The sequence below is a fragment of the Acomys russatus genome, chromosome 14 (genome assembly GCF_903995435.1).
Source record: "Acomys russatus chromosome 14, mAcoRus1.1, whole genome shotgun sequence".
In the NCBI taxonomy this organism is placed as follows: Eukaryota; Metazoa; Chordata; class Mammalia; order Rodentia; family Muridae; genus Acomys; species Acomys russatus.
This window is the reverse complement of record NC_067150.1, coordinates 57,718,999-57,731,177: the sequence shown is the minus strand read 5'-3', so window position 1 is coordinate 57,731,177 and position 12,179 is coordinate 57,718,999. Positions and strand designations below refer to the sequence as shown.

Below are 12,179 nucleotides of genomic sequence, written 5' to 3'. Positions count from 1 at the left end.
GTATTTATCGCCTGCTTGTTGGAAATCCACATGACAGTCAGTCCTTAAGAAAATAATCTCGGGCTGGAGAGATGGCTCAGCCACTAAAGGCAAGAGCACTGCCTGCTCTTCCAAAGGTCATAAGTTCAATTTCCAGCAACCATCTATGATGAGATCTGGTACCCTCTTCTGGCCTGCAGGTGTTTTATATATAGGCAGAGCACTGTATATATAATAAATAAATAAATCTTAAAAAAAAAAAAAAAAGGAAAAGCATCTCTCTGAGCAGTCTTCCCCAAGGACTTGCTATGAAGTAGAGGTAAGGGGACTCTAAGGAAATACTCAACCACACATGTTTCAGAGATCCTAGCACATAACACACCAGAGGCTAATTAGAAGTGGATGAGGGCTTGGAAAAGTAGTAATGCAAACGTGGGAACTACAGAGAATGCCACAATTAAGGATATGACTACATTTGAGGGGAACAGAAGATGCAATCAATCAGAGGGCTTTATTAAGGGAGGCAATTACGCATATGCTTGTGTGTGTGCATGTATGTGTGAGTCAGAGGCCACTCCCCAGGATGACCATCCACCTTGCTTTTGGAGACAGGGTCTTCTTCCATTGGCCTGGAACTTGCTGACCAGGCCAGATTTGCTGGACAGTGAGTCCCAGGGTTTGCCTGTCTCTGCCTCTGCACTGGGATTACAAACATATGCCAACACATTTGGCTTTTTTATGTGCTGTTTGGGCTCAAACAAGTCCTTATGCTTGTGTGTGTGGTAAGCACTTCACTAAGCTATATCCGCAGCCCTGCCTTATATTTTCAAGTCCTTTTTTTTTTTTTTAATGACTGTAATGATTTTCTAATCTTTAAAATATTTTAAAAGCTACAACAGCCACTATTCATATTTTACAATGGAACAAATGGCAGTAACAGGACTTGTACTGAGTCACCGAACAAACATCTTATTTCAAATGGCTGTGGAGTAAGGAATATACCTCAGAGCTCTTAAGTTTTTCAATACAGGGTTTCTCTGTGTAGCCTTGGCTGTCCTAGAACTTGCTCTGTAAACCAGGCTGGCCTCAAACTTAGAGATCTGCCTGCCTCTGCCTCCCGAGCAGTGGGATTAAAGACTTGCACGACCACCACCTGGCTCACCTCGGAGCTTTTTATTTTTGTAATAGTAAGCCTTACAAAACAAGTGTCACCTTTTTGAGACAGGGTTTCCCTACCAGTTCTAGCTGTCCTGGAATACACTATGTAGGTGAGGTTGGCCTAGAATTCATACAGATCCCCTTGCCTCTGCCTCTCAAGTGCTGGGATTTTATTACCTTTTTATCTGTATAAAAATATACTTAGCAGATGCTCTAACATAATTAATTTTTGCTTGCCTAAAAATCATGCTGATTTCTTTGGGACTAGAGAAAGAGAAAGAGCGAGCTCAGGAGTCTGCTATCCACTGAAGTCGGCAGGAGCAGCGCCTGATATATTTATGGTGCTTTGTAACATGAAGAATGCCTCAGAAGCCTTGACAGTTTCAGACAGATGCTGGATTTGGTCAGAGCTGCAAGTGACGTGCATCAAGGCACTGCTGAAGGAGCAGTTGGAGGAGCACAGCTTGTCTGCCTCTCACCTGGAGCTCTTGGTGGGACAGGAGGGGCTGTCCATGCAGCACTGTGGCAACGGCCAGCTGAAATTTGACGGATGTTTTTCCCTTGTACAACTGTTACCAGGGTAGGTTCTCGAACATGGTTGGTGTGGCCTAGGCCAAGCTGAGAATAGACAACAAATGCACAGAGACTGAAGAGACAGAAGTCAAGCTGATAAAATCTATTAACATCTGTGTCACATACCAACATTAGTGATGAAACAAATACTAATTTTTTTTTTCTATCACAGTGGTCCTCAGGCCTTTAGACTGTCTCCTAACAACAAGGGGCTGCAGGGCCAGTCCAAACTTACAGATTAGTCTTAACAACCGGTTAACATACTCACTCGGATCCCACTTCTGGGAAGGTTATGAGTTCTTGGAAAGTAAAAGCAGAAGGATCTACAGAGTTCCTAGTTAAAACACTGGTTTCTGGGTAACAATACACAGACATAAACTATACATGGCGTCCAGGTCTCTGCTCTTAGCAGCAGCTACGAGTTCAACGTCAAGGAAGATCTTGTCAAACGAAGCCTAGCCCGGGAATTACCCACAGCCATTGATACTCGTCTCGTCAAGATTCCTGAAAGCACAATGACAGACAACCTCCTGGTCTGCCAGTCAGGACAACTACGAGGCTGTTGTCTCGTCAAGATTCCTGAAAGCACAATGACAGACAACGTCCCGGTCTGCCAGTGCAGTCAGAACAACTACAAGGCTGTCGTCTCGTCAAGATTCCTGAAAGCACAATGACAGACAACGTCCCGGTCTGCCAGTGCAGTCAGGACAACTACGAGGCTGTCGTCACGTCAAGATTCCTGAAAGCACAATGACAGACAACGTCCCGGTCTGCCAGTCAGGACAACTACAAGGCTGTCGTCTCGTCAAGATTCCTGAAAGCACAATGACAGACAACCTCCCGGTCTGGCAGTGCAGTCAGGACAACTACGAGGCTGTCGTCTCATCAAGATTCCTGAAAGCACAATGTCAGACGACGTCCCGGTCTGCCAGTGCAGTCAGGACAACTGCGAGGCTGTCGTCTCATCAAGATTCCTGAAAGCACAATGACAGACAACGTCCCGGTCTGCCAGTGCAGTCAGGACAACTGCGAGGCTGTCGTCACGTCAAGATTCCTGAAAGCACAATGACAGACAACGTCCCGGTCTGCCAGTGCAGTCAGGACAACTACGAGGCTGTCGTCACGTCAAGATTCCTGAAAGCACAATGTCAGACGACGTCCCGGTCTGCCAGTGCAGTCAGGACAACTACAAGGCTGTCGTCTCGTCAAGATTCCTGAAAGCACAATGACAGACAACGTCCCGGTCTGCCAGTGCAGTCAGGACAACTACGAGGCTGTCGTCTCATCAAGATTCCTGAAAGCACAATGACAGACAACGTCCCGGTCTGCCAGTGCAGTCAGGACAACTGCGAGGCTGTCGTCACGTCAAGATTCCTGAAAGCACAATGACAGACAACGTCCCGGTCTGCCAGTGCAGTCAGGACAACTACGAGGCTGTCGTCACGTCAAGATTCCTGAAAGCACAATGTCAGACGACGTCCCGGTCTGCCAGTGCAGTCAGGACAACTACAAGGCTGTCGTCTCGTCAAGATTCCTGAAAGCACAATGACAGACGACCTCCCGGTCTGCCAGTCAGGACAACTGCGAGGCTGCTGTGAGTAACAGATCTTGACCATCAGGGCTTCTGATTCTATGGCAATCAGATCCGAGATCATGGGAGGAGGTTAGGACGGCTCTGCCTGTAGTTAAAAAACACTGTAAAAGTATCTATCTCGGACATCTCCTACCAAAGCCTTTCTCTTCCATACACAGACTTGTAGAAGGGCTAAGCACTCAGACCTGCAGTCTTCTCACATTCTCTTCCCTTCCATTCCTGCCTTTACTCCTGGGACTACTGGGATAACATGACTTCCTATACAAGCAAAGGATCTCTGGATACCACCACCACCACACCACCACCACCACCACCACACCACCATTTGTTTATTGGTTTGTTTGTTTGAGACAGGGTTTGGCTGTTCTGGAACTAGCTCTGTAGACCAGGCTGGCCTTGAACTCACAGAGGTCTTGCCTCTGCCTCCTGAGTGCTGGGATTAAAGGCGTGGGCCACCACACCTGGCTTGGATACAAATATTATAAAATATAAAGAGAATCTTGCAAATAAGCAGCACTGTTGTATTTCCAAAGCATGTAAGAGCAGCAAACATGACATTTACCTGCCCTTCTGAGTTGCTTCCCCAGGCATAAACATCTCCAGTTGATGCCAAAGCAAGTGTGTGCTCAGCTCCAACGGCCACATCTTCAATGACCACCCCAGCAAGGACAGGGATTTGTTGGGGTCGATTGTGATTTCGGGCACGGCCCTCAGGCAAGCCTATCAAGCGGTCTGAAGGACAGCAAGAGGAAGTGTTATGGATGGCACCCTGAAGTCTGTGTTCTGTAACAGGCCATTAACTTTCTGTGTTAGAATGACAGTGATGTACATAACTCATTGGGGCAAAACCTGCGTTTCCGGCAAAACATTCCAGACTTTTAAGTAAAAAGTGACATAGTGTTAGTAGGTAGAACTTTAGTCATTTGATTTAAGAAGCACAAAAGAGGCTATTCTTGTATGAAATGTTAATCTTTTTATTTATAAAGTAAATTAAAACTGAAGCCAGTATTTCAAGCCAATAGGCTTTTCAATACTCATATTAAAAGGACTGGCACATGGTCAACAAGCATTCAAGTTTCTTGTGTTCTTAAAAAAGATGCTATTCAACCTGTCTTAGCCTCAAATTTGTACCCCACCTCTCTCTTAAACCACTGCTGCTCAACATCCTCTAGGCCAGTAGGCATAGCATCTGCCATCTGACTTCTACTTGCACAGCTGCCCTAAAACTGTTCCTCAAAACTGAGTCAGCTCCTGCTTGCTTGCTGCAGTGGCCTTCAGACTCTGGCCCATGGGGAATGACACACACCTGAGCTCCCTAGCCCCCTCGAGACTCTTCACTACTCTCACCAATACTCTATTCAAAATCAGCTGCCCTGACATCTCCTATAACTCTACTTCACTCTACGTATTTTCTGGGCTTAAATCAAATGACTAAAGTTCTACCTACTAACACTATAATGTCCTAACTTGGATCTGAATACCCAACCCCTCTGGAGTCCCAGATACACACTGCCAATAGCCTGCTGCACATCTCCATACATATATCTAGAACAGAAGGCCCTGTATGGCGGTTATGATCTGGACATAAAATGGTCCCAAAGCTCATGTGTTGAAGCTGTGGTCTCAAACTCACAGTGCTACTAAGAGGATGCTAACTTCATCAATGGATTCTTCCACAGCTGAATGGTTACTAGGGGGTGGGAACTGGAGGTGTATCTTTCTTCTTCTTACTTTTATTTTAATTTATTTTATTTTATTTTATTTTTGAGACAGGGTTTCTCTGTGTAGCCTTGGCTGTCCCGAACTCTCTTTGTAGACCAGACTGGCATTGAACTCACAGTTCTGGGATTAAAGGCGTGCGCTACCACTGCCCAGCTTGCTTACATTTATTCATTTAAAAATAGCATTTATTTTCATTTTATATATATATGTGTGAGTGCCTACATGTATACCTAGTGCCCACAGAGACTAGAGGAAAGTGTTGAGTCCCCTGGAGTTAGAGTTAGAGATGGCTGTGAACCATGTGTGCTTGGAACCAAAGCCGGCCCTCTGTAAAAGCAACAAGTACTATTAACCATTGACTCGTCTTTCCAGCCCCTTCTTTATTTGCTCCTCTTCCTCCTCCTCCTCCTCCTGTGTGTGAACAGATACATGCCATACTATGTATGCAAAGATCGGGGGACAATTTTTCCTTTTCCCATTATGGGAATTCTAGGAGAGAACTCAGATCTCACATTTGGCAGCAAGTGTCTTTACACATGGAGCCATCTTGTCAGCCTGAAGGAATGTGTGTAAAGGATGCATCTTGCCTTTTTCTCTGTCTTGTATCTACCATGAGGTGAACGGCTTTGTTCGGCCATTCTCTTCAACCAAGAGAATCTGTTTCTTCATGAACCCAGAAGTGACAGAACTAAAAAATTATTAAAGACTAAAACTTCTGAGTCCATGAAACAAAACAATCTTTCTTCCATTGTGTAAGTTATTTTGTCCTACTGAAGAAAAGGCAAACAATGACTACAGCTAACCTCTTTTCCCCCTGAGCCAGCTCATTCCTTACTCAAGCACTCAGTGTTCTCCAAGACTAGAGCCTCCAGTCCCAGCTTACCTCGTCTGGCCTCCAGCCTCCCCCACCCTCAGTCTCTATAGCTCGACTGCAGCAGAGAGGAGAGAAAGCTCTGGGCAGGGGTTCTTCTAGCAAGAGTGAAGCTCTCACATGAGACTTAACGGAGGCAAGGTTGTCCTTGAAACAAAATTCATAAAATGGATGCAGGAAGTCGCAAATAAACAAGAGTCACATGGTAAACACCACTCACGAGAACTGTCTATAAACCCAGAAGACAAATGTCTTATAATATGCACATATAGAATGTAATGTAGGCTAGAAGATACCTTACCTTGGCCAAAAGTGTACACATGACCATCCTTGGTCAAAGCCACAGAAAACTGAGTTCCACAAGCAACCTTTTTAATTCCAATTCCACAAAGAACATCAACTTTCTGTGAAATAAAAGTATAAAGCGTATGCTCAGAGGGAAACAAACAAACAAACAAACAAGCAAAAACCACTTGAACTCTCCTATTGGCATCTTTAATATCAAGTATTATCTCCAATAGAGAGGCCAATTGTCACTGATTTGTTTTACTCAAATTATATTCCTAAAGATTATTTTCTCTTGTTGCTCTGGGTGGAAATTGAGTGTGTGGGAGAAAGTGCTGAGGCTGAGAAAGTCTGGCTAACATTTTCAGGAACTCATGTGAAGTGGAAGCATTCCACAGAGTTAACAGAAATGAAAAGAAAACCATGGCCTTTTAAAGAACATTTCAAGACTTGTGGACCACAATGCAGCTTCCTGTCAGTGTGCTTTTCTTCAGCTACCCCAGGTAGTAACAACTGCCTTCTACATTCTAGAGAAAGTAAGTTTTCCGCTTCTCTGTACTCCTATTTGAATATTCATCAAAGCAACTATTAACATGTCACAGACTATATATGGTAACAAGTTGAAACCGAAGTTGTAAATCATGTCATGCTGTTTTATTAGATATGTAAGGAAAGACCATGTAACAAAACTACACCAAGCTGCAGACCCAAGAAACCTAAAATGTGAATTAAAGTTCCTAGTTGATTTTATATGTACTCATTTCTTTTACACACACACACACACACACACTGAAGATGCCCAATTTAATGGTAATAAGCTGAAAGAGTAGCTAAAGGCAGAGTTGTCAAAATCTTCCCTAAGGACCCTGGAGGTTCCTGTCTCTCCTTTACATGGGGCAAAGTCACACACTCTGCTTATGTGCAGAGACAGGCTTCTACTTGGAGAAATGTTTACATCCATTTTGCCTTAGTAATGGCTTATTTAAAAGTCAAGATCTAGAATGCTGGACACTTGAGAATAAGCAGCTGAAGGCCTTAAATTCCCATTGTGAATTACAAAAGTCTTTATGCTAAAGCACTTCCAATGTGAAAGAGGTTCGGATATAAGCAAAGACTAAGTTCTCCTGTGTAAAACTGAGATTCAAGGCAGTAACTGACCTGAGGGGAAGACTTCGCAGTGGAATTTCCTAAGCCCAGTTTTCCATAGTCTCCATCTCCAAACGCCCACACCACGGAGCCGTCTGCCGACACTGCCAAGGTGTGGTTCAGGCCACAGGCCACCTGGAGAACCGACAGAGCACTCAGCGCGCAGATCGTCTCACTGAACACAAACTGTTTCCTAACTTTTTTCTCCTCTAGACTGAAAATTGTCATGTGTTGTCTCCCAAGAGTGCTACTGGTTTTGCTAACTGCTCCAAATGTCAATCTGAACACATTAACTACAATTACCAAGGCCCCTAAATAATTATTTTCCTTAAAGTAAAATCCTTCAAGCACCTGTAGCTAACTAAGAACATAGAAGTAGAAAAGGCAGGAAAAAAGTACATGTAACTCAGAAATACTCATTCACTATGGAGGCTGTCTCAGCGATGACATAGGAAAAGTCAAGGCATCTTACCCATCACTGAGAAACACTTTCAATGTTTTCATACACAGAAAGAGAATTCAGCTATCCGACTCCACACTGCCACGCAGGAGCAACAACAAGGTTGTACTGAATAAAGGCAGCTTTGTGTTGCTGCTGCTGCTGGCTGCTGGCTTGAGGTGAGGTCCTGATATACAACCTAGGCTAGGCGTGAACTCTTGATCTTCCTGCTTCACCCTTTCAAATGCTGTGTGCCACCACACCCAGCACTTAACACTATATGGCAAGTTATTGTTTTATGGAAACACTTTATGGATGGCGTTTTTTAGACAGTCACATCCAAAAACTAGGGGCCAAAAATGTGAATTTTTCACACTGGGGAACAAGTCATGAAAAATTATAAAGTATGTCAAACACAAAGTACAGAGGTTAAATGCAACTAGAGAGTCTGGTCTTTCTGACTGGCAGAGGAATATCTAAGTGCAGACAGAAGCCATACGAAGCCACTCCCAGTGAGAGCACTGTACTGATTATGCCATGCCTGTCCAATCTGATATCCCTCCAGTGCAGTCACTCTCTCCGGAAGCTTCTTGTTAGAGGTGTTTCCAAGACCCAGACGACCATAGTCACCATTCCCAAAGGTGAAGAGTTTGCCATCTGACGTTACCACTGCCGAATGCTTGAAGCCACAAGACATCTACGACAGAATCAAAGGGAAAACGTGTTGTGAGAAGAAAGATGAGGAGGGAAGCCAGTCAACTTTTGGTTATGAATGTAGCAATATGACTGGATGACAAGTGAAGGCCAGGTAGTCTACCTGGCCACACAGCCCTCCTGATCTGCCTCAGCACGTCAGAAAAACCAAGTAGATCCAGGAATAACTCTCATTATTCTTTTTGGCTGTGTATACTGACCTAGACTAAAGGAAATAAATGAGTGAAAATTTTACAGTAAACTCTAGAGTGATATATGATTTTACAATATTATCTAAGATCACTAGCTGATCTGACAGACACGCATATCCCTTTGCAACAAAATGGATGGGGTTAAATCAAAATTTGCCCCGTTGCTACCAAGAACTGTGTGGTAGGACCTAATCCTTTGGTGTCTTTTCTAAGGGCCTGCAGCATCCTATCCTGGACCAAGTCTGCTGGCCTGGGAAAGTTACATCCATTCTAATATTAAAATTTACTTAATTTCTGAAAAGCTCAGGAATGAACCTATATAACCAAAAATAGTGGATGTCTTTTACTGCACATGGAATCTGTTTTTATACTATTCCTGCTAGCTAAGCTGGACTTCAGAGTGCTATTTAATGACTCTATTTACGATCAAAGGCAAGTTTTTCCATTCTGTGCCTGACCTGCACCACTTCTTCTCCTTGTAAAGCCTCAATCTGCCTTGGCCGCCGCTGTCTGTCGCTGTTCCCGTGGCCAAGTTTGCCATAGTCCCCATCTCCCCAGCTAAAGACTTCACCGCTTTCTGTCAGGGCCATTGAGTGCCCATCAGAGCCACAGGAAGTCACCAGCTGGGTCACCACAAAGCCTAGAAGATAGAAAAAAAAACATAAAAATCTATCAAATGGTAAATTGTCTCTCTTGTGGCTGCTATAGGGTGGCCTCAGATTTGAAAAGCACCAACATGGTACTATGGAATAACAAACTTTTTAAAACTTTAAATCAAATTTAGAAACAACCTGGCATATCTGAGAGCAGCCACACAAAAAACGACACAGAGGAGGGAGGACAAGAGCAGCCGTTACAGCACTAACGTGACACTCGAGCCAGTCTTACACTCTGTATCAGGACTGTCTTATTTCTCCTTTCACACGGATCTAGTGGCAGACACCAATATTCCCATTTTCTACGGTTGCAAAAGATTTAGTTGCAAAGTGGTATAGTGGTTATGGCAAGATTCCAAAGCCACGGACTAGAACAAACAAGTAGGAATCCTGCCTGTGTTTCCATCCACACTCCAGCACTCAACCACCCAGTTCTATAGGAATCTCTTGTGATCTCACAGCCAAGCCATAAGTAAACGCATTTATTTAAAGACTCCTCTGTGTTCTCCATGAACAAGCACGCTCACCTTACAGCCTGTAGGCCAAATACATCCTAGATAGCTAGGGCTGTGGCCTATTTGCAGGTGACATCATGTCACAACAAAGGTTGGATATTCCTTTTTGTAAGCTTTGGGATTCATGAGACCCTGTAGCAGTTTTTCTCGTGGCATTCTGTCTCAAGTGACACAGATCTCTGACAGAGATGCCCTTTAAACTCTCTAACACAGCTGGAGATTTTCATGTGAACTGTTTTTGTTTATAATTTATTATATTACATCCCGATTGTTATCCCCTCTCTTGTATCTTCCCATTCCTACCCTCCCCTCCCTCTTCCACCCTGTTCCCCTCCCCTAGACCTCTGACAGAAAGGGACCTCCTCCCCCACCATATGACCACAGCTTGTCAGGTCTCAACTGGATAGCCTGCTTCCTCTTCCTCCCTGTGCCTGCCTGGTTTCCCCACGAAGGGGAAGTGATCAAATTGGGGCCACACAGTTCATGTCAGAGGCAGTCCCCACTCCCCACAACCATGGAGAATGAGCTGTCCACTGGCTAGATCTGAACAGGGAGTCTAGGTTTAATGCATGCATTGTCCTTGGTTGGTGCAGCAGTTTGTGCAGACGGCCCCCCTGGGTCCAGATCCAGTCTTGATGGTCTCCTTATAGGGCTCCATTCCACCCTCCTGCCCCCACCTCATGCTTCCATATCCTTCTCGGTGCTCCACTCTGAGTCCAGCAGGGAGTCCCAACATCTGTCTGGATCCCACACTGGGTGAGGTCTCTCAGAGGACATCAATGTTGGGCTAATATTCAATTATAAGTGAGTATATACCATGAGTCTTTCTGGGTCTGGGTTACCTTACTCAGGGTGATTGTTTTCTAGTTCCGTCAATTTGCCGGCAAACTTCAAGATTTCCTTGTTTTTCATAGCTTAGTAATATTCCATTATGTAAATGTACCACAGTTTTTTTTAAAATCCATTCTTTGGTTGAGGGACATCTAGGTTGTTTCCAGATTCTGGCTATTACGAATAAAGCTGCTATGAACATAGCTGAGCAAGTGTCCTTGTTGTATGGTGGAGCATCTTTCCAGTATACAAGATTGCACTCCCACCAGCAATGGAGGAGTGTTCAGCTCTCTCCACATCCTCGCCAGCATGTGCTATCACTTGAAATTTTGATCTTAACCATTCTGATGGGTGTAAGATGGAACCTCAGAGTTGTTTTGATTTGCATTTCCCTGATAACTAAGGGCACTGAGCATTTCTTTAGGCGTTTCTTAGCGATTTGATGTTCCTCTGTTGAAAATTCTCTGTTTAGCTCTTTTTTTTAATTATATTACTTGGTTTGGTGGTATTTAATTTCCTGAGTTCTTTATATATTTTGGATATTAGCCCACTGTCGAATATAGGGTTGGTGAAGATCCTCCCTCAGTCTGTAGGCTGTCGTTTCCTTCTGTTGACAGTGTCCTTTGCCTTACAGAAGTTTTTCAGTTTGATGAGGTCCCATTTATTAATTGTTGCTCTTAGAGCCTGAGCTATTGGCGTTCTGTTCAGGAAGTTGTCTCCTGTGCCAATGAGTTCAAGGATCTTCCCCACTTTTTCTTCTAACAGAGTTAGTTTTATGTTGAGATTTTTAATCCACTTGGACTATAGTTTTGTGCAGGATGATAAATATGGACACATTTGCATTTTTCTACATGTAGACATCCAGTTAGACCTACACCATTTGTTGAAGATGCTATCTTTTTTCCATTATATGGATTTGGCTTCTTTGTCAAAAATCAAGTGTGTGAACTGTTTTTTATGTTAATGAAACACACACACACACATATATTTGAGATCCAAGGAAAACAAAATGTTTTAAAATTATAAACCAACTGTAATTAGGTAATTGCCACATGCATGCGTATGTGTGTGTGTGTGTGTGTGTGTGTGTGTGTGTGTGTGTGCACACGCTGCCAGTTTTTAGCACTCCTACTTGTGAAATAGCTTAAAACATGGAAATTAAGGCTGTACACATTACCTAACTAGAACCTAATCATAAGCAAACCCCCATGAGTTTGCCAAGTTGGGAAGAGTTCCAGTAGATGCACACACTCCTGCAGTCAGCCATTTCTAACCATTTTAAGTCCAGGGCAGTCTCACCTTGCAGGGCTGAGATAACAGTCAGCACATGAAGGTCATCTGAATTTCCTTGCCCTAATCTTCCATAACTTCCTTCCCCACAAGCCAACACTGTGCCATTGGCCTGGATGACAAAGGTACAGTTCTGACCACATATAACCTAGTATAAAACACAGAATTAAACATATTATCCTTATTTGGATCATACATGATCGAGATATATTGTG

The 12,179-nt window shown here is 43.8% G+C and overlaps 1 protein-coding gene across 1 annotated transcript in view; it reads right to left on the bottom strand.

Annotated features, from left to right (window-relative positions):
* The window catches only part of Herc1 (HECT and RLD domain containing E3 ubiquitin protein ligase family member 1), a 161,019-nt gene that overhangs the window by 11,031 nt on the left and 137,809 nt on the right, over positions 1-12,179 (bottom strand). The window contains exons 64-70 of the mRNA XM_051156694.1: positions 11,974-12,112; positions 9,131-9,312; positions 8,309-8,464; positions 7,341-7,463; positions 6,199-6,301; positions 3,867-4,036; positions 1,617-1,755 (exon numbers count right to left, since the gene is read on the bottom strand). Coding sequence (XP_051012651.1) covers positions 1,617-1,755; positions 3,867-4,036; positions 6,199-6,301; positions 7,341-7,463; positions 8,309-8,464; positions 9,131-9,312; positions 11,974-12,112 — 1,012 coding nt within the window. The remainder of the gene's footprint in view (positions 1-1,616; positions 1,756-3,866; positions 4,037-6,198; positions 6,302-7,340; positions 7,464-8,308; positions 8,465-9,130; positions 9,313-11,973; positions 12,113-12,179) is intronic.